The sequence below is a fragment of the Ambystoma mexicanum genome, chromosome 6q (genome assembly GCF_040938575.1).
Source record: "Ambystoma mexicanum isolate Mex_15411 chromosome 6q, UKY_AmexF1_1, whole genome shotgun sequence".
Taxonomy (NCBI): Eukaryota; Metazoa; Chordata; class Amphibia; order Caudata; family Ambystomatidae; genus Ambystoma; species Ambystoma mexicanum.
In genome coordinates this window covers 773,387,423-773,414,319 of record NC_090937.1, presented here as the reverse complement: position 1 = coordinate 773,414,319, position 26,897 = coordinate 773,387,423, and the positions used below count along the sequence as shown (strand labels likewise).

The 26,897-nt window shown below is 44.2% G+C and overlaps 1 protein-coding gene across 1 annotated transcript in view; it reads left to right on the top strand.

Annotated features, from left to right (window-relative positions):
• The window catches only part of DCHS2 (dachsous cadherin-related 2), a 1,925,309-nt gene that overhangs the window by 1,637,860 nt on the left and 260,552 nt on the right, over positions 1-26,897 (top strand). Inside the window, exon 15 of the mRNA XM_069631304.1 lies at positions 2,620-2,831. Coding sequence (XP_069487405.1) covers positions 2,620-2,831 — 212 coding nt within the window. The remainder of the gene's footprint in view (positions 1-2,619; positions 2,832-26,897) is intronic.

The window sequence follows — 26,897 nt, the reverse complement described above, 5'->3', positions numbered from 1 at the left end:
CACTCCATTTATTCCTGGAGCTAGTGTCATGCTCAATAACAACCCTCATAATAATAATGGACGTTTACAAATCATCCAAAGTGAGTTTTGGAAATTAAAATGGAAGAGTGGCAACACTGAAACATGATGACATATACAGTAGGCTCAAAAGACCCACTTCACAGAGCTTTGAATTGATTCAAGCCATGGAATGCCTTGAGAATCACACGTTTGCTCTTACTAGCTTTCACCTGAGCTGCAAAGCATAACATTAGGGCAAATCCAGACCTTGCTGACGCATCTCTGAAGGGGCTATTGAGTAGATGGTTGCAAATTGCTTTTGCACAAGAACTTCAAAGATGCGCCTGGTAGCTCCAGATTTGCTCCAGTTGTAGGGTTTTTTTATTTTTTTGTTTCAGTTTGTTTGGTTAACAAATAACCTTAAAAACACATATTTACCATATTGCAAAATTCCTACAAAATGTATACAAAAGTTCTTATCATTATTAAAAATCCCTACCTTAATACAAGGTAATACAAATTCTGTCATTAAAACAAAGTTATAAAAGAGAAAGATTTCCCACACAATGTTATGTTAAAGGTTCTTATACCGTGCACTGTCGCCACCTGCGTGGTTTCTTGACGCTCTGGCGGATTTGAAAAGCAAAGGGGAAGGGAGGGGCTTGTTAGTAGGAGTGAGAGGGAGAAAGAAAGCTGTGATTTGTTGTTGGCAGCTTCAGTTCGGTTTACACCATTCGCTGAGCGTGGCTGTGTTTTTCGGTTGGTGGCTGCCATGTGCTGTTGGGCGAGGCTATTTGTGGTTTGTTTCATTGTTGTGGTGTAGTGAAGTGCATGTGGTCTGTTGTGCTCTAGAGGTCTGATCATCATCCATCCATATTAAAATATTCATACACTTTTAGATTCATCAATAATCTTAATCACTTTGTTCCAGATTGAATAAGCACTAAAATCCAAGACAAGATTTCTACCCAAATAACTGTAGGCACAGGACTGATCATTTAGCAGGTTATTTATTCCAATCAGGCCCCTGTATCCTTCACTGTAGACCACTTCTAGATTATGGCACTCGGTCAATAAGTGTCTTGCTGTTTCAACTACTTTTTTTACAATTCTACACAGACGCTCATGATGCGAGATACCACTCCATGCCCCAATACGAGCACACATGGGCAATTCGGCCAAACACATTTGGAGTATACATCTTCTCACCTTGTTTTTGAATTGTTTTTCTTCATAATATATTCAAATGGACTGTTGGAAGGGATACCTGTCATGTGTAAATAATAAGCAAGGTTTTCTTTTTTAATTCCGATGTATTGTTACTTCTATCCCAAATCATTGCCTTTTGCTTTATCTCTTTCTTTATCTGTGTAGACTTTGGGCTCGATGCATGGAATTATTTGCACAGAAAATAAGGTATTTGTGCGTGCAACTGCGCGCAAATCTGCCTTCGTCGATTCATGGAATTGAATGTGCTGTACTTTTCTGGGATTTTGGTGGAGTTTGCGCTGGCTTGGTACATCTGTGCGAGCCATCGAGGGTCTTGCATGAGACTCCAGGCATGGGCGTGGCTTGCTCAGAGGGCTTGGAAGGGGACGGAAAACCAAAAATGGGGAATACTTTCGAAAAAGTGGGCGTTCTGAGGAACGGCCTGCAGGCAGTCCCTTGCATGCCCACAATGGCGCGGCACGAGACGTATTCATGGATTTGATTACGCAACCTCTCGGCTGGGAAATGGCGACGCAAATCCTTTATATGATCTGCCACCCGAAGGCAGGCGTAAGTACACATGCGCCTAGGATTTGCAGTGTGGAGGTGGGATTGTATGATGGATTTTGGGGTGCGCTTACTAAATCGGGGTTCCGATGTAACTTAGGGGTGCGTGTAAGCAGTGTAGCAGGGTGCAGGAATGGTTTATGGGAGTTTGCAAGCAGATTTTCCGAGTAAAGGCCGAGTTGCGATTTTTAGTATGCAGGTTGTCGGAGTGCCGAGAACAGTTATGGGGGCCCCTTGCAGAGTCCCGGAGATGCAGGTGTGCTTGCAGGGGACCCGATGTACTGTTTGAAGGGTGTGTGTATTTGCGTCTGGGGGAGCACACAAAGGAGCTGATCTGGCTGTTTAAGCTTTGCTTGTGGGCGTGTTGGGCGCGTTCCGGCCGCGACTTGCGATTATGGTTACTTTGCGTGAACAGTGTCCATAAGTACACGGGGCACACATTTTTTATTCTGCGCGCAGGCTCGGACATTGTCCTTATCGGCGAGCGACCCTTGCGGGATTTCCGCGCACATTTCCATGAATCAGACCCTTTGTCAATAAAGTATGAGATAGCAAGTGCACATCAGAGATGCTCAGGGCATTTCCTAATGATTTCCAAAGTTAATCTTGGGGAAGCAGGCCCAGATGTGATAATTGAAGAATCAGACCGTGGGGCAATGTCAATAGTGTGTAAAGCTAATTATGCAATGGGCAAACAAACACGTTTAGCAAGAGATGTCTTCCATCTAAAATGTAGTGTAAATATTCTTTAATTGCCTTCAAATAAATGTTTCTTTATATTATTTCATTCCATGCATACGCATAACATTTCTCATTTTTTGTTTTAAAAAAAACTGAAAACAGGTGAACTCATGGTTGAAGAGCCAAAATTACTCGACTTTGAAGCCCAAGAGAAATTTCATCTCGTTGTCCTCGCTGAAAGCCGCCAAAATACAGCTTATTGCAAAGTATCAGTCCTGATCCAAGATGTGAATGACAATTCGCCACAGTTTGTTCAGCAAGAGCCAACAACATCAGTACCAGAGGGCCAGATCCACAACACGCATGTCATGCAGGTAATGATCTGGTAAAATACTGGGCCATAATTCGGAATGCAGATGTGGCTAAGTGTGGTGCAAGAAGTGAGCCTTTGCAGATGCATGGCATCCATCGTGGGTCTTCTAGGAGAATGGCAAAGGGCATTGCACAGCCTTAAAATGATCAGTTGGGTTGGCACTCACTGGATTAGAATTCTGAATTCGAGATAAATATGTAGCTTCTCGACTGGCACTAAGGTGATGAAGCAGTGCATGACGGAGTAGAGACCGACCTAGTATTTTATCGACTGTGTTTGGAATTTACAACATCTCTAATGTATGCATATGTGCAATTGAACAATTTTAACTGAGATAGGAGTCACAAAGAAACACATGCCACATACAAATCTGTTAAACATCATGCATATAGGGAATCCTCTGGGGCCATAACGTATGGGGGGGGGCTCACCCCTCACACCCTTCCATGGATTCGCATGCTCTCATCTCAGGATGAACAGACTCCTGGGATCTAAGAGGGCCTCATTACAAGTTTGCTGGTCTGGTAACTACAGTACCGGTAAGCTTGCCGGTACTGTAGTTACCGGACCTGCAAATTACTAGTTCTGCTCGCGGGTGCCTTTTCACCCGCCAGGTCAGACCTGGCGGGCGGACCATCACACGCGAGCAGAGCATGTCGGATGCACCGGCACCATTCTGAGCCCCTATGGGGCTCAATGGGAATGGGGAGTAAAAGATTCCGGCCCCTGGAAATGGGGAAATACAGGATACGCCAGGGTTGAAATGGCCCTGTAAAAATGGAATGGCCGGAAAAGTTTGGTGGCAGCCTGTTGGTTTTACCGGCAAGGCTACTGCCAAACTTGTAATGAGGCCCAATGTTTTTATTCATCAAAACATACGCAAATGCGTGTCTGCCTCTAACCTATCTTAATAGATTTTTTTAAGATTGTGCAATACTTGTATGCAAATTAGAAAGTTGTACAGGGTATGCTTTTGATGGGCCAAGTGTAGTCAAAGGTCAAACATCCCTTAATTACTATTGGATAATTTATCACACATGCACAACAATTGCACATTAGCATATCTGGCTTCCACAAATTTCACTGATGCACAAAATTAATACGCCTGTATTAGACATGGCTGGACACAACCATGAAAGTGCTCAACTCCTGCCAAGGACATTTCTTCATGAATTAATGTCTGCACCTTTTCTGTTTACTGAGGTTATGCCAAGGTTTTTTTGGTACTTAACACTGTTGGAGAATATACATCCTCTTATTTTATGGTGCCAAAATGGGCTTTCAAATTATTTTGTATGATACACTTCGTACCCTTCTCCATAAGAACATAGGTACATGTATCTAAGGTTCTATTAATTGCCTAACCTCATCTTATTTTGTCTGATTCCTATGCCAATTCCATTTTAAAACTAACAAACCTCATTATCTCACTACGAGATGCTGCCAAAATGTTCTCCAAGTGCGTCAGTTCCTCTTGGCTATCTGAAAAACGTTGGCATGGTTTACATTGACCCCACCTGGCTTAGAACTGGAAACCATTTTACATTTGAGTATTCATTTTAAAAGAATACATATTTTTTGACACTGCGTTCCTTCTTATCAGAGAGCTATACACTTCATTTATGTAAGCATTTCTCATTTTGTAGACACTTTATTCATAATATATCCTTGTGCACTTATGGAATGTGTGTAATATTAAAGCACCCTTCATTTCTCGTGCCACCCCAAACCAAGTGTGTGCAGTGTATAATGTACTTTTTACTTTTAATAAAGGCAATATCATTCTGATTTCTACAATGATGGACAGGAGAGTGAACTATTTGACCTACCTATTATTTATATCTATATTCAGTTGAAAGGGGAGGTCCTGGCACCCGCTATACACATGTATAGTGTTTGAAAGAATTCATGAACAAAGTGCACAAAGGCCAATTTGGAATACTCCAAGTGCTTATTGTGGCGGATTCACACATATTTGAACTGGAACAACTGTGCATGCCTAATGTGCACATTAATCATGTGCAGTGGGAAAATGTGTCATCAGTTGGAGAACCTTGGCACACTTACTTTCTCCCTTAAACATTTACTACAGAGCTGTGCATTGACAAGTGGTAAGACCCTAGATACCATTTTTGGAATACTCAACACATTTACACATCTGTGGATGTTAAGGAACATTTGCGTTGGCCCCTTCTAGGACCTTTGACAGCAGTAAATGAAGTGACTGCAATGCATGCAACCATGCATGTGTTGATCACACATACTTGCCATCACCACATATGACATTTCTATTTTGTGACTGTTTTGTATTTTATGCATGCATATATTAGGCCAAGCATGAGTCACATTTGTACCTAAGAACTCTGTGGCTTCCCTCTTTTATGATAGATTTCCCCAAACTTTTAATTTTCCTGATACTTCTGTGAAGGTGGCAGCAATATGTATGACCATGGCAAGTATAATAATGTACGTGTTAGTGGGCAATCTCTGTCACTTACAAATACTGCTCTGATGCTATCCCAGCCCTTTTTTTCTCATCATCTAACAACGATGCACCTTTTTCACAAGAGCAGACTATCATACAGATAATTCATTTAGCATTTCAGTGTGCGTGATTTTGCTGATGTCTTGAAACGTTTTAATCCAAAGCCCAGAGAGGAGATGTGCGTAGTAAAGAACCTAACTAACCAGTTATCAAAAGGGAAATGACCTTGCCAAGTTGTTGATCTCCGCAAGGTGGTTTGGCGGTTGTTTTTCAGTGCAGTTCTGTTTTGTGCTATTCGATGCCGTAAACTGGAAGTTCTTATACACATCATATTTCTGGCCATACTCCAATTTATCAGTGTAGTGGAATGGTTTTACCGAATAGAAAAGGGACAGGTAAATAATGTAATGTGTCACAGTCCGGTATTCTGTGCTCTTTTCAGAATTTAACAGCAGGCTTGGATTGGTGTAAAGGACCATTGGACGTTGCCGAAAGGGCCAGCCCATCAAGTCACCATCAAGTCACTGTGGCCCAGTCTTGTTGTTTATTTTGGATCAGTTTAAAGGCTTATTGTGCTGTATAAGCTGATCGTTTGACCAGTGCTAGCAGCCAAAGGTGCTTTAAAAATAAGGTCAAGGCTTTAAAAATAAGGTCAAGGAAAATGTGAATGTTTGTGTGAGTGTGATAACATGTTTATCTGCGCTCTTCAGTAATATAGAGGAAGCAATTAGTAGTGCATTGGGAAAGCCGACATGCACTTTGCTGCTGGGAGGATTTAATGCAAACATTTCCCAGCCACCAGATGACTGGGAAGATCATCTTTTGGCTGCAGATGCACGGGGTGTGCCCAGAATGGTAACGAATGTAGTGAAAAACAAAAGAAAAGACAACACATTACTGCTAGTGTGGGATGCATTCTTAACCTAAACATGTAAATTACATTGAAGAAAACTAAGATGAAAATCTGCACAGATTGTTCTATTCTTTAAAAAGGATCACAGGCACCACCTGCATGTCATATCCCGATTTCCTTGATTGATAACCAATGCAACAATCAGTGGTAGAATAATCTTGAATAGTTTATCAGAATGGGCTTTCAAGAAAAGGCCATCATTATTGAGCAGTGACTGGCTGTTCATGTGATCATCTCCACTAGCAAAGAGATTAAGCAAGAGCAACTATAGCTTGCATTTTCAGATATTCGCACCGCTTTTGACCTGGTCAATCGTAATGAACTTTAGAAAACACTGGATGAAATTAAGATACTAACTGACCTGCTGGCATGTATTATATATAGCCCTTTTGTGTTGTTGTTACATAGGTTTATTCAGTGGTTCCCATAAAAGCATCAATTTCAATTCTCAAAACAAAACAATAAAATAACATCCTAATAACCAGGATGATAAATATCAATCTTAATACATTATCAATAAAAAATGCATTCAATTCAGTAACATGAGTTTAAACAAGATATGCACCACAGAACATGGCATGACACAATAAAACAACCATAACTAATCATGACTGATCCTCTAGATCAGTCCAACTCTATCCTGTTTTGGTTTAATTAATATATCCAAATACAGAGTGCTAGAACAATTCATATCAGAGTCAGGTGCTAAAAACGCAGAACCCCCACCTACACCCACGTTGTTGTTCTCAACCACACAAATTGTAAGTGTTTGGAAATTTAAAAAACAGCATTTAAATCACTGGTACAGTGCCAGACGTAGGAGAAGATATTTATTCCTCAAGTCAGGAAAACCAGCACAAAAAATGTACAAATGGGTGACTGTCTCAACTGCAGCACCGCACTCCGTTCTCCTAGAATCAATCATTGAAAGGTTTCCATTTGGCAGTATAGGAACCAACTTTCAAAGTGTCATTGTGTAGTTGAATGTAAAGGGCGCATGCAGACCCATGCCTAATCATGTCCAGGTAATACTTGCAACCTGCGACTGGCTTTGTGCTTAGATATAAAGAGCCAGTGCTAAGCTTCATACAATCTTGCTGCATTAGGCTGTGCCTGGACTCGAAACCTGCTGCTTTAACTAGTTCTACTGGCATGTATTATAGCACTTTATAGTGATAATTGTATTAATGTAGATGAGAGTTGCACCGGTACTGGCCATGCCCCCACCTGTTCCCAATCATGAACGGAATTGTTAGCTGAGAAAGGTTCAGTAAACTGTTAGTAAAACACCAATGATCATGTAGCCGCCATTGAGAGTAGAAGAGGTTGTGCGATACAAGTAGGATGAGAAGTGGCTTACATTCACAGAAGTAGGAAGTTGCAGAATACCCTTACAGGGTTACACAAGTAGGATATAGATGGGCAGGTAGGGGGAGGCTCTAGGTTGCAGCATACACATGCAAGGAACAATGAACGGAGGCATGCATGTAAAAGACATGAAGAACACCAACATGGTAGAAAAAGAACAGAATGAATGCCATTATTTAGACAAGACCCTGCAAAACCTAATTTCTGAAATAATGCATCCTGACATAAAACTGCTTAATACAGAAGGTCCAAACCTCACAAGGCTCAGACAGCAGCCAGAAGCTCCAAGGTCAGTGCACCGAGGGGAGTTCTGCATCGAAGCTGAAACCACACCAGATAATGTTTCCCATGGCACACATCTACAATCATTACATTAGTTAGTTACAGTTGGTAACAGTGAGAAACACACACATCCTTGGATGCCAGGTGAAAATAACTACTGTGCCAATTGATCCTATAATGAATGCATAAACAGCGCCCCAAGTGGCTGCTGAAAGAAAGCTCATACATGTTAAGACAACAGAAACTCCAATAAATGGATACAATTGAGCTCTGAAAAGCTGTCCACTACCAGGTGATCGAAACAATGATCATTTAGTCAAGGCCCAATTAGATAGTGCAGCTGCCACTTCCGTAGAACACCCAGACACAGAGACGACAGGCCAAGGCCACAAACAGACTGGCAGTTAAGGCCCGAGGGCTGGGAACAAGAATGGAGTAACTTCTTTAAACTAGATCATAGCCGTTCGCCCGTCTCTCTCCTTTCCCCACCACTTAACTTGGCACTGCGTAAAGTGTTTGATGCAGGATGAGTAATTAATGACCAATCAAACCCTGTTCTTCTTATCGACTAGTGTAGTAGAGTGCCAACCAATGGCAGGATAGATTGAAATGTATCATTGTAGTGGGATTAACCTAGGAGGAGTTATTATTTGTAGAAGAACCAATAATAAAGGTTTTGCTTATAGATAATTATATGTTCCATACTCTACCAACAAATCAAGTGAGAAAGCAGAATGTTTTTATTATAACTAAATATATATCAGCTATGATGATTTTCTAGTTTAAAAACTTGTTGTTCATAACATAATTGGAGATTGTCTTTTATATGCTATGCCAGTGGCCGTTTGTATTTGGAATAAAGCTGGGTTTTCTCATGCACTTAGAGTTACTCCATTATTGAGTTTCCTCTTTATTGGTGTATTTGGGCCTATCTTAATATTTGGAAGCACTGCTGAGATACCCATTGTCTGGTGGAGGGTCGAGGACTCCCCACTGCGGCTCCCTTGAGCAGCAAGGCACCTGCAGGGAGTGGTTGGCGGGCAGTGACAGACCTCAGGAATCGTAGTATGTGAGTATATCCATGCATGAAAAATACCAGTGGGCTAGGGTATTGGTTGTGTTGTTGTTGATTAAGTTGAAAAAGAGTATTTAAGATTGAGAGAAAAAGAGATACTTCCAACATTATTTGGGGAAGACTGCACGTAGGGCACAGCCTCCTTTGGGGGTCAGAAAAAGAGATAAAAGTGGAGATACCCCATATAAAGGGAAGACAGCTGTGTAGAAGAACAAGTTACATACAACTGGTAACTTTCCTTCGACTGGATGTTCCTCCCACGTATTCCTCATCTTTGACAAGTTGTCCAGCTTCAGCTGCTTCAGAAAAACATTTTGGCAGAGGGTGCGTCGATGGCATCGAGTCGATGTCCCTCGAAGGGCTCTGTCAAGGGTGATGTCATCAAAGGGCATATATAGCATGCGCAGCACCCATTGGCCTCAGTTCTGTTTTTATTCCTCATACAGCAGAGATACCCGTAAAACACAGGAGTGACCGTACTCAGCCGTGATGGAACGGAAGCTGTAATAGAACAGGAAATTCTACTGAGGGGTAGGATTGGAGGGCTATGAGGAATACGAGGGAGGAACATCCAGTTAAAAGAACGTTACCAGTGATAAGTAACTAGTTCTTCAAATGGATCGTGGCCTCCCGCGTATTCCTCATCTTTGACAGACCCTCAAAGCAGTATTAGTTTTGGAAGGAGGAAGTAGAAATATAAATTCTAAATTTTCATGGACAGAGTGAAGGACTGCCTTGCAAAAGGTACCATCCTGACCAAGGGACGAATTCAGGCAATAATGTTTAGTGCACGTATGAATGGAGACCACATTGCCGCTTCACAGATGTTTCTAATTGGTACGCCTCTTTGAAGGGCTGTAGGTGTAGCCATGCCACTGGTGGAATGAGTTCTTAAACTTTCAGGAGGGTCTTTTCCTGAAAGCCTGTAACATTGTGATATAGCCAGAATTATCCACCTATCTGCTTGGTAACAGCCGGACCTAACTTGTGTCCTGCATATCCAATGAAAAGTTGGTCATCAATTCGTAACTTGGACCTCCTGGCGATGTAAAAGCCTAACGCTCTTCTAGGGTCTAATCTATGACGTCTTTCCTTCTCCTTACTAGGATGAGGTGAGTGATAGAAAGAAGTTAGAAATGTTTTGACCTAAGTGAAAATCAGAGATGATTTTGAGCAAAAAGGAAGGTTTGATCTTCAAAACAACCCTATCTTTGTGGAAGATGGTAAAGGGTGGCTTGGATGAAAGTGCCTGCAACTCGCTCACTCTACAGACTGATGTTAGAGCTACCAATTTGGATGGTTTTAAAGGTTAATAACCTTAGAGGACATGTGTGCAAGGGTTCAAAGGGTGTACACATTAGGAATTTTAAAACCAGATTTAGGTCCCAAACCGGAACCTGGAAGGGAGATGGAGGGAACACATTAGTGAGCCCTTTCAGAAATTCACCAGTCACCAGTCGAATTTTGAAATAGGAACATTCTAGTGAGGACCACTTAAAAATGGAAAGCCCCACCAAGTACCCTTTAATGGTACCAATCTGCAGCCCCAAGGATAGAAGGAAGGATAAAACATCTGGTGTTTTAAATAAAAAAGGGTCTACATTCTTTTCCTTGCACCAGTTGCAGAATTTATTCAACAGCAATGGTACAAAGACTTAGTTGCTGGCCTTCTTGTCGAAAGCAACACCTCCAGTATGTCATCCGGGAGGTCCCAATCCTTAGATCTCAGCCTTTCAGAAACCAAGCATGAAGGTTGAGAGTCTTGACCTCTGAATGGAAAACCCGACCCTCCTCTCGCGAGAGAAGGTCCTCACATTGTGGAAGATGAATCAGAGGACAGATGGACATGCCCAGAAGGTCCAGATACCACATCCTCCTGGCCCAATCTGGGGCAATTAGGATCATGTGTTTCCTGAACCTTCTCAACCTCCTGATTACATGAGATATGACAGGGACTGGAGGAAACACGTACAGAAGTGGAAACTCCGAGTCCACTATGAACGTGTCTCCTAGAGCTCCTATTGGGGGAAATTCCCTGGAGCAATATCTTTCGCATTTCCTGTTGACCTTGATTGCAAACAACTTGAGGGGTTCCCCAAATGGTGAAGATCTCTTGAAGGACTTCCTGAGCTAGTTCCCACTTGTGGGAGACTGTGCTCTGCCTGCTCAGAGCGTCTGCCACCATGTTCTCCTCTCAGGCTAGGTGAACTGCTAATAGGGAGATTCTTTCTTGAATTGCCCAGTACCAGTGCTGCATTGCTTCCCTGCACAGTGCTAGTGACCCTACACCACTTCTCTTGTTTAGGTAGTATATGGCCACTGTGTTGTTTGTCATTATCAGGATATTCTTTCCCGTACAGAGAGCAGAAAGGCCTTCAGCACTAGTCTGATTGCCCTCAGCTTCAAAAGGTTGATGAGTATTTTGGACTCTGATGGAGACCAACGACTGCTGACTGTTAGGTCATTTGTGTGGGCTCCCCACCCGTGAGTGAGGCGTCCGTCACTACTGTAATGTCTGGCCATGGTTGCCAAAAGGGCTCTGCCTTCAGAATATTGTCCTCGCAAGACCACCACAGAAGATCCTGTGAAACTGTTGTTGGAATCTAAAGTCGATACGACATCTTTCCTGAGAACTGAGACCATTGCATTCTTATAGCCCATTGAAGGGATCTCATTCTCAGGCGAGCCTCTGGCACCAGAAAAATGCAGGATGCAATGAGGCCTAGCAACCTCAGAAAATCAAAGGCCGGTAGACAGTGGGCATTCTGAAATGTGGTCACCATCTGAAGAATGTCTTGAGCCCTCACCTCGGTGGCAAGCTCTTTTCCAAAGATGTATCTTGCACATCTCTGATGTAGTGGAGCTTTTGAGATGATCAGACAATCATCCACATAGGGGTAAACGTGAATCCCCTCTCTCCTGAGACTCGCTGCCACCACCGCCATCAGTTTGGTGAATACCCTCGGGTGGAGGTGAGACCGAATGGCAGAACTCGAAAATGAGAATGAGAACAGCCAACTGCGAACCTCTGATGTTTTCTGTGCTTGAATTGGATTGGTACATGAAAATAAGCATCCTGAAGGTCCAATGACATCAACCAATCCTGGAGTTGGAGGGCATGAAGGATCTGAGAAAGTGTGACCATCTTGAACTTGTCCTTCCTGAGGAACTTGTTCAAGTATCTCAAGTCCAAGATGGGTATCAGTCCTCCGTCCTTCTTGGGTATCAAAAATTGTGGGGAGTAACATCCCTTGTTCCTCTCTGCTGCAGGCACTGGTTCTATAGCACCTTCCTCTAGCAGGGTAAACATTTCCTGCACAAGGAGTGGATCCGGAATCCTCAAAGAGCGGTTCCCCAGAGGATGGTTCTGAGGTCTTTTTATAAAAGGAAGGCAGTAACCGTGGGCTACGGTTTCTAGAGCCCAAGCATCCGAAGTGATGTCTCGCCATTCTTCCAGATGCTGAGACAGTCTGCCCTCCACTGATGAACTGTGACTCAAGACCTCAGAGTGGTTTTGTAGCGGCTGCTGCAGAGGCCGATGGCAAGGATGTTGCTGGTTGAGCTGGCTTTGCACTTCTACCTCGTACACCACAAGGACATCTTCTCTGGCCTCTTTGACAGGCCATTCCTCTCGCCTTTCCAACTGAGGAGTATTAGCGAAAAGATCTACACCTCCAAGATTTCAAACTAGGATGAAAAGGCTGAGGTTGCCTAATAGCGGTGCCTAAAGATTTGGCTGCTGCTTTTGAGGTCTGCAACTTCTCAAGGTTCTCGTCAGTCTTGTTGCCAAAAAGGTGAGACCCGTCAAGAGGTATGTTGAGAAGCATAGAATGCATATCAAATGCAAAACCTGACTTTCTCAACCACGCAAATCTGCGCATAACAGTGCTGGTAGGCATGGATCTGCTGATGCTATCTGCACAATCCATTCCTGATTAATGGGACCCGCACATGGCCTCTTTCCCTTCCTTAATAATAGCTAAGAAGCCATCCCTTTCATCCACTTCGGGAATGTGCACAGCCGCCATGGAAATACAATCCCATAGAGTATACGAAAACTTTGTGAATGCACAAGTGGAGTTGACAGATTTTAGTGCCATGGTCGCCGCAGAAAATAGTTTCCTCACCCATCCATCTACACGCTTGTCGTCCCTGTCAGGAGGGATCATAGGGTACGCTGCTTGTTTGGAAGTAGCTGTAGCTGCCTGCACCACCAGACTCTCCAGAGTGGGGTGTTTTGATAGGTAGTCGGGGTCACTACTGGAAGGGCATTTTTTTTGTGGAATTCTTATCAAGTGTGGTATTGCATTCTGGAGTCTCCCAGCTCCTAGCCCTCCTCTTCTGCAATGCCATATGAAAAGGCAAACTAGAATCATATTCTGGACCCTTGTCCAAAATATCAGTGAGGTTGTCTTGCTCATGAGGTAATGGTGGCCTACTCCACCCCATGTACTCAACCACTTTCGACATGAGCTGCCTGAATGGTGCATCTGCATATTCCCAGGCTTTGATTTTCCAAACTCAAGTTCGGGTGAGGTGTCTACCCAACTTGCTGTTTGCAAGTTGTTCTACAGTTCCTTTATTCTGGACTCTTCAGAGATAAAACTCTCTGGTACATTAGGTGTACCGTACTGTAAACCAAATGGGGCTTCGTCCTCATCAGAATGCTTCTCTTCTTCAAAAAATGTATGTGAGGGATTTAAAGAAATCCTTTTTGGGAAGTGGAGCATATATTTTTTCTGGTTTGGAAGTAGTAGGATTCGACGTCGTCGAAGTTGTCGACTCTTTATCTGCGCCGATTTAGGAGGGGCGCTTGGCATTGACGGCACAGCTGGCGAGTATGGTGCGGCTGGCGGGGAAAAGGTTTAGGCATCGATGTCAACATCGAGGGCCTAGCAGGCATCGATGGCACTGCTCGTGTTGAAGGTGGTGAAGGCGTCAACGACCTCGACTTTCCCTTGCGTCTGCTACGATCCTTGGGTGGTACATCGGATCGAGGCCTCGAAGGCTCTCAATGTGGATCAGGCCTTTTTCCCAGACTTGAGGGTGCGTGGGATTTCGGACAAGACCTTTCCTTTCCGGCTTCCTTAGAAGGCTCGGTATGAGCATGGCTTTGTTTTTCATTTCAACCCTGAAGGCTTCCCATTCAGACATGGTACATTTTTTTGAGGGCAAGCAACCCTTATGGGGGAAATGCCGGATGACAAAGTTAACGAAGGTGACCTACGGTGCCTTCTCTTCTTCCTCCGAGGAGAGTCGCCCCTCGACTCGTCGGTCGAATGTTTAGCGGGTCGGGAAGGTGATTTCGTAGGGATTTTTCCTACCTTAAGTTTCCCCTCCCGTCCCCTCAAGGCTTTTCATGTCATGGATTGGCATTTGCAACAGCCGGAGATATCATGGCCCTCTCAGAGACCCCACAAACAGATATAGTGCGGGTCAGTGAGTGACATTTTTGATGCGCAATGCCGGCAATTCTTGAAACCGGACTTAAAGCCATTTTTTTTCAAGATATTTTGTAACAAAGAAGTCACTAGATGAGGCACAGCAAATTTTGCTCGAAGCTATCGCTGTCGTGGAAAAACGGAACTGAGGCCACCGGGTGCTGCACGTGCTATAAATGCCCTTCAATGACATCACCCTCGATGGAGGACATCGACTTGACGTCATCGACACAGCGCCCTCTGCCAAACTTTTTTTCTGAAGCAGCTGAAGCTGGACACCAAGTGTCAAAGATGAGGAGTACGTTGGAGGACACAATCCATTCAAATAGATTTCATTGATGTTGACTGTTGCTGATATTGGGCCTCATTATAAGTATGGGGGTAAGGCAACAATGGTGCCGGTAGCACTACCAGCACCGTTGCTACCGTACCACCATACTATGAGTTCTGCTTGCGGGTGCCCTTACAGCCACCAGGTCTGACCTGGTGGCCGTACCGACACCTGCGAGCAAAACATGACGGTAGCACAGGTACCATTATTAATGATAACGGTGCTACCACCCTCCTCATTCCCAATGAGCCCTATGGGGCTCAAATTGGAAAGGGGAATAATTTTTTCCGGTGCCCAGAAAAGGGAAATTACTGAGTCCGACAAGGTCGTAATGACCTGGAAATTGCGCTTTTCTGTGCACCAGAAAAAAATGCATACCGGTGGCAGCCGTTCCAGTAATACAGGCACAGCTACCGCCAGCCTCGTAATGAGGCCCATTGTCTTGGTGTATAATACGACAGTAAAGGTACTTTTTAAGTGTTGGTAGAGTAGCAGTTAGGATTGTTTGGAGGTAAGTATGGAATAGATTGAGATTGTGTATTGTTGGTGTGAGTTAGAGAGAAAGTTGTGTTGACATCGTAAGTGTTGTGAGGGAGAAGGGAAAGAAAAGGGAAAGAAAGGTGAGACTGTGTTGGAACAGTGATTGTTGAATTTATTGGTAATTTCAGTTTTGTTTACTATTATGGTATACACCCCCAATGCTCATTTGAGTAAGTCACTTCCCCAATATAAGGAAAAGATCCTCAGTAGGATGGGTCAAAGACACATCTGGCAAAATGGTCCAGCCATGGCCTCAAGAAGGGACACACTCGAGGCATCTGCTACAACATATGCACTCATATTTTCACACCACACACAAGGTAACAAAATTACAGAGCAGACTAAGCATAACAGACTTATGGAAGATGTTTGAGGAGGAGCAGAATAAAGACAAGAGCAGAAGTAGGCAAGACGATGAACGGAGTGTGCAGCCAGGGACGTCATTTCACCAAAATGCCAAGGGTAGCGGAAGTGACATTACACGACCCTTGACCCCTGGTGACATCACAGGAAGTGATGTCATTTGACCCCATCCCAAAGTGATATCGCGGAATGCGATGGAATGCGACTTTTCACCCGTTGACAAAACAGGAAGTGCTATCACATAGCATTGTTCACTACAAAAACTATGGTTACGATATCATTAAAATATGATGTAAATTTCATACAAGAATGGATCGCCATATGTATCGTTAAGATCAGTGTGTATAGGCCCATATTACCAAATTACTGTGAATGCAAGCAGACGTCCATGACCAAATGATAATGATGTGTTATTATATAGCACTTACGCTTAAGCGCTTTATATAGAAAAAATATACACCCAATATCACCCAACCTGTGTTGGTACTCATTAACGATCTCAGAAGGATGAAAGGCTGAGTTGAGGCGTTTAAGAACAGACTAAATCAGTGACTTGCATTACAAAAAAAAAAAAAAATCTTTTTTTTCTAGAGGTCGCAAGGGTGACCACAGAGGTCGCAAGGGAGACCTCAGAGGTCGCAGTTGCGACCTCTGGTGACCCCTAATTGACGTGCCTGTGTGCAGCCCATAGCACCTGCACCCCCTCAACCATGCCTTCCATACGCAACTGTGTCAGGTTTATATGCGTTGCAAGTTGCTGCAGGTTATAGTAATCCCCAGTATGTGCCCACAGAGGTGGAAGGTAATATTAAGGAAAAGGAAAAACAAAGTGGCACAAAATGCACATTGGCAACACGAGTAGAAAACAAAAAAAGTCACAGTTTAGAGGCACAGCTAAAGGAAGCGAAAGACGAGTTGAAAAGGGTGAAAGGGATAAAGGGAGAGTAATGAGGAGCAGCAGTTGCACAAGACCAATAGGTGGGAGGACAGATATTATTCAAAATAGACAAACAATAGGTTTGACAATGACCATGTGAAGGCCCTGTAAAGAGTGGAAGAGCAGGAGAAAAGGAGAGAAGGGTACAGGAGGGAGGCTACTGCTCATATTACTAGAAGGATGACTGAGGACAGAGAGGGAGAAGGGAGTGTGAGGGAGATCACTGACAGCATCATCAGAAACATAATAGAGGAAATAGAAAGAGGAGTATATGTGAGGGATTGTCTTGGAGGTGTCGGCAACGAAATTCTGGAAGAGGTAGAGCAAGAGGAAGAACAGTGGGAAGGAGAAGCCAAGCCATTGAGCCAGCCGCACGGCGATAACATCAAAAGGGTTGAAGGGCGTGGGTGCGCCCGTACACAAGGCAGGGATGTTGCAGATGCTCCAAAAAGGGACAAGGCTGGCTTAGTACATATCATGGCCACAAACAGATAAAAACAATTTGATGGCTAACTTACCATTGCTCACAGCAGGGGCAGGGGCAGGGAGGTGGATTTATGAGCTGGAGAAAAGGACGACAGGGATGACATTGGCGGTAGGGGACATGACGTGAAGAGTTTACTTGCTTTGATACTGGCCGAACAATCATTACAAGGTTGCCTGTCCGGATACAACGGTACCGATAAGCTTATCATTGCGTACCATTGTGTCTGGACCGTGAAACTCTGAGTTGTGCTGCGGGTGCCTTTTATTCCGCCAGGTCTGCCCTGGCGGAATGAAAGGCACCCGCGAGCACAGCAAGCCTGTAGCACCGGCACCATTTTGAACGGTGCCGGTGCTACAGGTATCCCCATTCCCATTGAGCCCTATGGGGATGAAATGGGAACGGGGATATACCGAGACCCGCGAAAGGGCAATTACCGGGTCCTGCGGGGCTGGAATACCCCAGTAATCGCCCATACGTGGGTGCCGGATTTTCTTGCTGGTATGGAGGTAGCCTTGCCGGTAAAACCGGCAAGGCTACCTCCAACCTCGTAATGGGGCCCAATGTATGGAAAAGGGCAGGTTATCCCGATGTGACGGCACAAAATAACGCACACAGTTATAAGGAGGAAGATGAAAAAGTAACTATTATCCCAGGGGAAGGGAGTAGACAAGGATGGGAAGATGGTATGGCTTTGAGGTGGATATGGAGGAGGTTTTGGTCGGTTTAGACCACAATATGGAGGTTATGAAGATTTTGGACCACAGTGTTGGATGTGTCAGAAAATAAGGTATTATGCACGGATGTGTAGGAGCAAAGGGGAAATGAACAAAGGATGGCAGCAACCGGCCCAAGAGGGGGGCTGTGTTTCCCCTGCTATATTCTTAGCAGGCTAGCAAGAACAGGACACATTTTAATATACCCAACAATAACCATTCCCATAACATAATACACAGCCACAGACACAGCCGCAGATGCACCAGAAACCACAGCAGCATTTACCAAGATGCAACAGCTTCAGCAGCCACACGTACAACAACAAACTCTGAATCCATTACAAATGCAAACACAACAGTCCGCACAGTGGGACAGGAAAATATTGCCACAAACTCCAGTACCCACGACACAGGGTGTGACAGTAGTGGGAGGAAACCACTTTATAGGCACAGGGAAGTACATTTATCCCCAACTGGACAGCCCAGATAGAAGCGTGATGTGTCCAGTGCTATCAGTAACTCCCAACCCAGAAGAGGAACCCAGGGAGGGAGTGACAATAGAGGATATAATGCTTTCCATTTGTATTGACACAGGTGGGACAAGATCTTGTGTCAGGGAAGGATAGTTTCCACTTTGACAAACAACAATGGTCACACAAGGGTTAACTTGGACTATGAAAAAGGTTCCATTAACAGAAGAGCTAGCTATAACCGGGGGAGATGATATGATGGCAGCGCCATTGCAGTACTCTCTAAAGACACTGGTTAACATACTGGGGAGATATGTAATAAGCAAATTAAGCATGACAATTTCATTTACTGAGGAAGGGATAGTTTGCTTGACACCATGCATGAATTATGCAAATACAAGAGAGCTCCTACAAGTATTACATGGATGGAAAGCATTATGAGGGATGCCCATAGATTCTGACTTATTTTATTTGTGTATGGGGTATAGCTGTTGCAAGCATGGCTTACACGAATAAAGGATGCATTGTTACGATTACCGAGATATTTTTTATTCATGGTAGAAGTACCCACTGATGCAGCAGAAGGCAACATGCTAATGATACATTTGGAAGCAGCAGTGGTGCGGGAGGACAGAGAAGTGTTACATGGGACAGATGAGGAAGGTGTTAACTCATGCACAGCAATAGCACTGGACTATACACAAGCACTTTCGCGCCTTGAAACACTTGTGTATAGGCATGTTATAAATGCCATATCATATCATATCACTCAAGACAGCAGTTGAGCGACATGACAGATGATGAGCTATTCGAAGTTGATGATACAGATGATGAAGTACCCTTTGAAATCTCTATTCCATATCATTTGCAAATACAATACATTACAAATACAATACAGGGAACCACCTCAGATAATAATGTTGCAATATTGTAGAAGCAGAGTTTACAGTTGTGCCCAACCCAGCTACAATTCTGTGAAACATACCACCTAACACTAAATATTTTACAGTAATTGACCTAAACAATGCCTAAACAATTCCTTCTTTTCCATTCCATTACACACAGACTCTCAATATTTAACAGCATGTACGTATCGGAGGATTAGGCTCTAACACACAAGACTCCCAGGGGGGTACTGTGAGTCCCCCTGTGTCTTCAATAGAGTTCTAGAGATGGATTTGGGAAATTTACAAATACCAAGTATGATTATACAGTATGTTAATAAAATGCTATTGTGTATCACCACAAAGGAAGAATACATGAAAGACTCAGTAACGCTATTAACAGCATTTCAGTTATTTTATTTAATTGAACATTTGTAAGGTGCTTTATACAACAGAATTGTGTTTCAAAGCACCACAAGGCTAAATGGTAAGGGAGCAGGGGAAATAATAACAGTGGTAAAAAAAACAACAGCAATATATATACAGTCATGGTCCTACTAGGCCTTGTGGCATTCAGCCATGCAAGTGCATTGAAGTGCAGGGGAAGAGGAAGGGAGGGGGGCAGAGGAGTGGACTCGTGCTGGAGGAGGGCCCAGGATGTAAGTGCTAAGGGGAGCTAGTATGAGAGCCTCAGGCTAAGTGCTAGTACAGGCAACACTCAAGAGTGATATGTGGAGCCACCAGGAGGGGTCCCACAGGGCAGTACAGTGGGTGGGGTGCTAGTTTTGACTGGGATGAAGGGCCTGAGATCCTGTGAGGTTCATGAGGATCAGGCCACCAGTCACAGTGGTAGTGGGGTGATTAGCAGGGAAGGGAAAGAGGGAAAGAGGTAGAGAAGAGCAGAGTTTTGAGCAGCTTTCAGAACTTAATGATGTCCTTCTCAAGTCTGAGAAGCACAGGGAGGCTGTTCCACAAGGGAGGCACCAGCGGAGGAGAGAGACCTACCCCACTCTCTGCTTGGAGAAGCGTTTGGCAGTCAGAGAGTTGGAATTAGAGGAGTGTAGGGCTCTAGCAGGGGAGTATTTAGGGAGGGGAAGTTGGAGATAGTGTGGTCCCATGCCACAGAAGGCCTTGTGGATGATGCAGTGGGTCTTGAATTTGATCCTTGCAGCCACTTAGAGCCAGTGGAGAACTTCTAGGGCTGCAGAGATATTGTCCCTGGCCTTGAGGCCAAGGATAAGTCTTGCAGCCCTATTCTGGATTAGACGAAGGGGGCGGAGGGAGGAGAGAGGGATAGTGAGAAAGAGGCTGTTGCAGTAGCCCAGCCTGTAGAGGACCAAAGCTCTGGAGACATTGAGCTTCTGGGGGTAGGTGAGAAAAGCAAAAATGCCTCTGAGGAGGTGGAGCTGGAAGTGGGACTTTTTGGTAAGGTCCATGATGTGAGTGGTGAAGGAGAGAGTGGAGTTGAAGATGACGCCAAGGTTTTTGGCCTCACAAGATAGTGGGGTTAGAGGGCCAAACAAGGGTGTCCAGAGGGTAGGAGGGAAAGAGGGCACAGGTGTCCCGATGAGGAGGCAACCTGTGGAGATGGGATTGCGCACAACATGGAGAGGACAAGAGGAGCCCTCTTTGCAGAAAGTCCTGTCCGGTTGCTGCATGCCGCCCTGTGGGGCACGAAAGGCCGTGAGGCAAATAGAGGAGACCCTATGCAAAAGACCATCAGATTCACGGATGTAAGTATGACATTGGCCTGGCAAAACAGTAGGAGGGAATTGGTTGCATATTGGGGGATTGTGATGAAATAAAGAGATACATGATAAAGAGATAGCTTCTGACAAGGGTTAGGAAAGGTCACGTGGTAAGCCTGATCATGGGGCAATAACAAAGAGACAGATACCTTATGAGGAGTCAGGAAGATGGCCATAGTATATTTATTTGTGTAGTCATTGCTGGTGCCAGCCTTATATTATGAGATAATTCAGGCTCTGTTAAAATGGTTTTGTGTGTAGTGTGTAAGATGTGAAGTAGTGGCGTGGACCAAGAAGTATGGTCTGGTGTGGGAGTTGCGAGGTGGTGCTTTTTGGAGCGTGAGTGACAGTTGTGGTGTTACTCAGAAGGATTGGAGGGAACAGCGAGTTGGGGCTGTTCGGAGTATGAGTGGCGTTGTTGTGGTGCCACTCTGAAGCATTGATGCAGGAGGTGTGTTCTCAGAGAGAGATGCAGAAGTATTCATTGATGAGGAGAAGTATTATTGGAGGAGGGTGTGAAAGGGAGGTAAAAGAGTGTGAGTGAGAATTGAAATAAAGATTGGTAAGTATTGGTAAGTTACAGTGTGAAATGTCATCATGGGGGATACTCCCATCTTTCACTTGTGCAAAGCATTACCCCGGTATAAGGACACAATCCTTAAATACCACACACAGTAGGTCCAGAACATAGCAGGCAAAATGGTTATGCGCTGGCCACAAGAAGGAACTCACTTGAAGAGACTAATGCAACACATGTGCACCCATTTACATGCCCCGTATAAGGGAAAAGAGTTTCAGAATTGACAAGCAATTCTGGAACTATGGAAAATGTATGGGGTGGAGTTAGAGGAGAAGGAGTGGATGCTTAATTAGCAGAACAAAGAGGGTATAGCACCCACGGCTCCTCCTTCTCTGCCCCAGAGTAGCAATCAATTCAGAAGCACAGGGATTGTATCCATTATGAGCATAAAAGGTAGCTGCTGGGTATACTAATCCCACATATGCGCCCCCGCGTACAGTAGCAAAGATATTATAAGTAGAGTACAAATAAGTAAACCATGACCGCTGTCCATACACATGGAATGTGACGAGCACCGTGACTTACAAGCAAAAGTGACAGAAGCTGAGGAGGAGATTCAGAGAGAAAGAGGCATGCAGGGTAACACAAATGAGACAGCGATTGTATCAAATGATTGGGTAGGAGGACAGATAATGCTCAAATTAGATGGAAAGGGCATGGATGATTTTATGGAAAGTAAAAGGGAAGTTAGAGAAAGACAGGAGAAAGAAGAAAAAGAGAAAAGGGCACAAGAGGCGAGAGAAATAGAACAAAAAAGAGAGGATAGAGAAAGAAAAAGAAGGAATGAAGAAGAACGGGAGGGGAAAAAGAAGCAAAAGACAGAAAGAGAAAGAGAGAAGAGGCGGGAAGAAGAAAGGAAAAATTAGAAGCGAAGAAGTGAAGAAAGGGAAAGAGAATGGGAAAAAGATGAAGAAAGGGGAAGGGAGAGACAATGACATGTGGCAAGAAGTAGGGAAAGGCAACGAAAATAAATAGATGATATTATTAGATGGCATATGCTCCCAGACAGAGAAAGAGACAGGAAGCGGAAAGAAAGAGAGAGGATCTTAGAGAGACACTGCAAGGAAGCTGACAATATTATGAGCAGATATGCATTATCTGATAACCAGTAAGAAGGGGCTATGCAAAGGAGGATTGGGATTTGTACAGAAGACGGAGAAATGGTATCAGCAGCATAAAGGGGAGTAGAGGATGGTCTCCACCAGAGGGAGGATGGAATATATTAGAGCATGTGACGAGTGGACCATATAAAACGAGTCCATTTGGATAGGTAGAATTCAAAGATAGAGAGGATGACAAAGGTGATGACAGTGAAAATACTATGCTAGGGGATGAAAAGAGAGAGGAAAGCAGAGAGGAAGAGGAGGCTGCACAGGACCCTTCTACAAGCATGGGGATAGGGAAAGAGATAACTTGGTTGAGCACAGATGAACCAGTGAGGAGGCTAGACCCCGTTGAATATCCCAGATGCCCAAAGATGTGATCAAACAGCTTAGAGGAGAAAATGCCGTAATAAGCTAAGCAAGCAAGCTTAGAAGAATTAGTATGACAGACCCATTGACAAAGACAAAGGGTGTGGCTGCACCCGGGCAGGGTGCGGGATTCACACAATTTCCCTTATTGGAGAAGGGGGGGGACTGCCACAATATTTTCTGTGGCCACAGATGAACAAAACATTGTAATTTGTAAATTGCCATCACTAACATCGGGGGCAGGCAAATGGATCTTTGAATTAGAGAGAATGACAGCTGGGTTGACCTTTGCAGTAGGAAATATAAAGAACCCACTTGTTGCCATATTAGGGGAACACTCAGATGACATTTGGAAGCAAGAAGGGTATCCCGGGGTGATGGCATTAAATACTAGCCATGTCGGGGCACCTTTTAATAATTGCTGCACGTATGGAGATCACTTAGGGTACAGTACCCAGACTTGTCAGACATGAGTACCATTATAACTCGCAAAATGAGAGCAGATGAGGACCCGACTGCTTATAACCAGAACATTCAAGAAAAAAGGTGGCTAGAAAGTAGAGAACCATGGCACAAAAACATAACTATTTGTTGTCACAATTTATGCCAGGGACTTCCTTAAGAAGTGCAAAGGCAATTGAAAAATATTGTGGGAATGGAAGCAAAGCCATGGTTGGAGATTCAATTGACTATCGTTATCCTTGTCAGTTAAAACAAGAGAAAAACAAAAGGAAAGTTGAAGGCAGCAAAATTGAGAAAGCAAAACTAGTTCAAAACAAAAGTATTAGAATTTCAGTGGAAGGAGCAGTATTGATGGGTGGGGGAGAAAGTCATAATACACAAGGTACACAGCAGGTACAGCTAGCAGTAAAAGGGAATTTTGTAGGAAGAGACGAGTAAAATTATTTCCCCTGAGGGTGAGGAATCACACCCAGAGGCAGAGGGTTTGGATTTCAAGCTCCACATGAAGGAGGATTTGATGGGGGGCAACACAGATTCGGAAGACAGCCACAGCTGTGTTGGACATGTGGAAAGATGGGACACATTTCACGTGTCTGCAGAAGTAGGGGAGGGTTGCAACAGAACTGGCAAGCAGCAGATCCAAGATGGGAGATGGAATACCCCCACCATATAGCACAGAGCCACCCCAATTTTTTGCCCAGGATCACATGTAGTATCAGGCACATGCACCACAAATACAGCAGACGCAACAAGGGATGCCACCACAAACACAAAAAACACAAATGCAGAGACAGCAATCACAAATGCAGACACAGCAAACACCAATGCAGGCTCAGGCACTAGTACAACAGAACGCAGTGACACCATGGAACGTGCACATATTGCCACAGGCATCTATGCCTAGCATAGGGTGTGTGACAGTAGTGGGAGGGAATCCTTTCACTGGCAAAACATTGAACATGCATCTGCAATAGGACAGTCTACAGAAAGACTTGATGTGTCTACCCTATTGATTACACCAGACCCACAAGAGGAACCAAGGGTTGGGGTGACCAAAGTGACAAAACAATATATTTCCGAGTTGACACGGGGGAGAAACGATCTTGTGCTAGAGAATGGAAGCTCCCAATGTCAAACATTGCCATGATTGCATTTTCTTGGTGGCAACCACGGTTCCTTTTACAAATGAAATACCCATTGCCATAGGAAAAGACAACAAGTCTATGCCATTATATTCCTGCAAGACTCCATTTAACATATTGTGAAGTGACTTAATGTGTAAATTAAACAGGACAATATAACTTACCGACCACGGGATACTATGTTCTTCCCCAGGGATCCATTATGTGAATGCACAAGAATTCATAATAGCATTTTATGTGCAGGAAACACAATGAGGAGTGCCACTAAACCCAGATGCATTCCTTTAAAGAATATACATATTATTAGCATGGCATCCAAAAATACAGGACAGATTATTGCAGTTACCATAGAATCTTTGTTTCGACCAGAAGTATTACCGGGCCCGCTAAAGTCGGAATGGCCAGGCAATTCCCTATTTTTGGGACCCGGACCCGGTACCCGGTTTGGGGGTAGCCATGCCGGTAAGAACGGCATGGCTACCTCCAAACTCCTAATGAGGCTCATTGTGTTGAGACCACTAGCATTATTTCCTTGGGACAAAGTCCTGTGCACAAGTCATGCTTCGAGGAACTCTACCTTGTGGAGGCTGTCACTCAATCAGATGTCAAAGTCGAAGCAGGCGCACCTGGCTGCATCTTAGCGAAGTCAAGCAGTTTCGAGGTGAGACCACCCTGTCCATCAATACTGAGCCCGAAGGTGAAGAAGACATGAGAAGAGTCCAATCAAGGTCGAAGATGAGGGAAAATCTGCAACAAGAAGATTAAAAGACACATTGTTTTTATGTAGATACACAGACAGTTGGTCCAACATCCTTTGACGAATCTTGCCTATAGTAAAGCATGACCTTTCCAAAGAAAGAGACATATAACTGAGGGGCCATGTTTTAATCCTACTTTTCCTCATCTTGTCCTTCTTTTGGAACACTTATCCTTCTTTAGGAGCCTTGAATGCCCGTTTTACAGTGTTGCTGCTCCATTTAAAGACTTATATCGTTTTAGAAACACATTTTCTCTTAACATTTTCTCTCAACACTAACAAGATTTTTTCTTTGAATACGTGCTCTTTAAGGAAACCTTTCCCCAGACTAAAAGATGTGTTCCTTCAACAAGATAAGATATAGTTTTTTAGCGCCACGAAGTCCAAAGGCCCATACCCATTTGCAAAATTGAGACGTTAGAGTCATGATGATAGGGGCAGCCTTTTTCTACATTGTCTGTTTATATGTTTGTAGTACAAGATTATAGCACCTACTGTCCAATGAGACCATTGTTTACTGTTCTCCATGATGCCAACACCAGCACAATATGTATAATAATGGCAAGTGAAACAGCCCCAGGGAAAGATCCTAACCATTACACTCCAGAGAAAAGAGCAAATAGAAGTGTATTAGATGACTCACGGCATCTTAGTAACTATTTTGATGATTCTGCCCATGTTACCAAGAACATGTGGTAGAGAACAAGAGCAAAGTGGGGAGAGAGACATCTGATGAGAGGTGTTTTTTGTGCTCCCCTTTCCCCTACACCATGGATCCCTCCAGAATGTTTATAGCCACAGCACTACCTGTGAACACAGCACACTGCCTCACACACATTGCTCTCTGTATGACCTGAGGACAATTTCAGGGGAAGACAGCCTCCATAGAGTGGGTGACAAAAGAAAATTCTTCACAGGAGGATAATTTTAGAAAACAACAGAACACCATGATAAATACTAATACACAACACAAAGGGCCTCATTACGACCCAGGCGGTAAGTTACCGCCTGGGCCGTGACTTTACCACCATGGCGTAAACTATGTTTACGCCATGGTGGTTGGCGGACTTACCGCCCCATTCCGACCTTGGCGGGGCGGTAAGTCCCCAATCCCCATTTACCCTTCCCCATTCCCATTTTTGCCCCATAGGGCATAATGGGAGTGGAGAAGGCGTTAATTACGCCACCGTAAATTACGGTGGCGTAATTAACTCCATGGTCCCTTAGCGCCATGGATTTTAACACCTGCTAAAAGCAGGTGTTAAGTCCGCCATGGCGCTAAGGGACCTCGTACTCAGGCGGTAAGGGTCGGCGCTGTTTACGCCGCCGTAAAACCCTAACCGCCTGGGTCGTAATGAGGCCCAAAGTTGTGAAATACCTGCCGATAGATGTCAATGGGGAGGAATTAAATTAGAAGATCACACAATGTTGCAGTGTAATGATACACAAGTACAAGAGCTACCTGGGTGTTGGTACAGAGGACAGATACAAATAAAGGGACACATCCTTACAGCAGAAGGATGGGGGAAAGATGAATAGAGTGTAAAGCATTAGCACTTCTAGAGCAGCCTGAAGAAGTTGCCCAAAATATGAATAAAGTATGTCTTGAGGAATGGC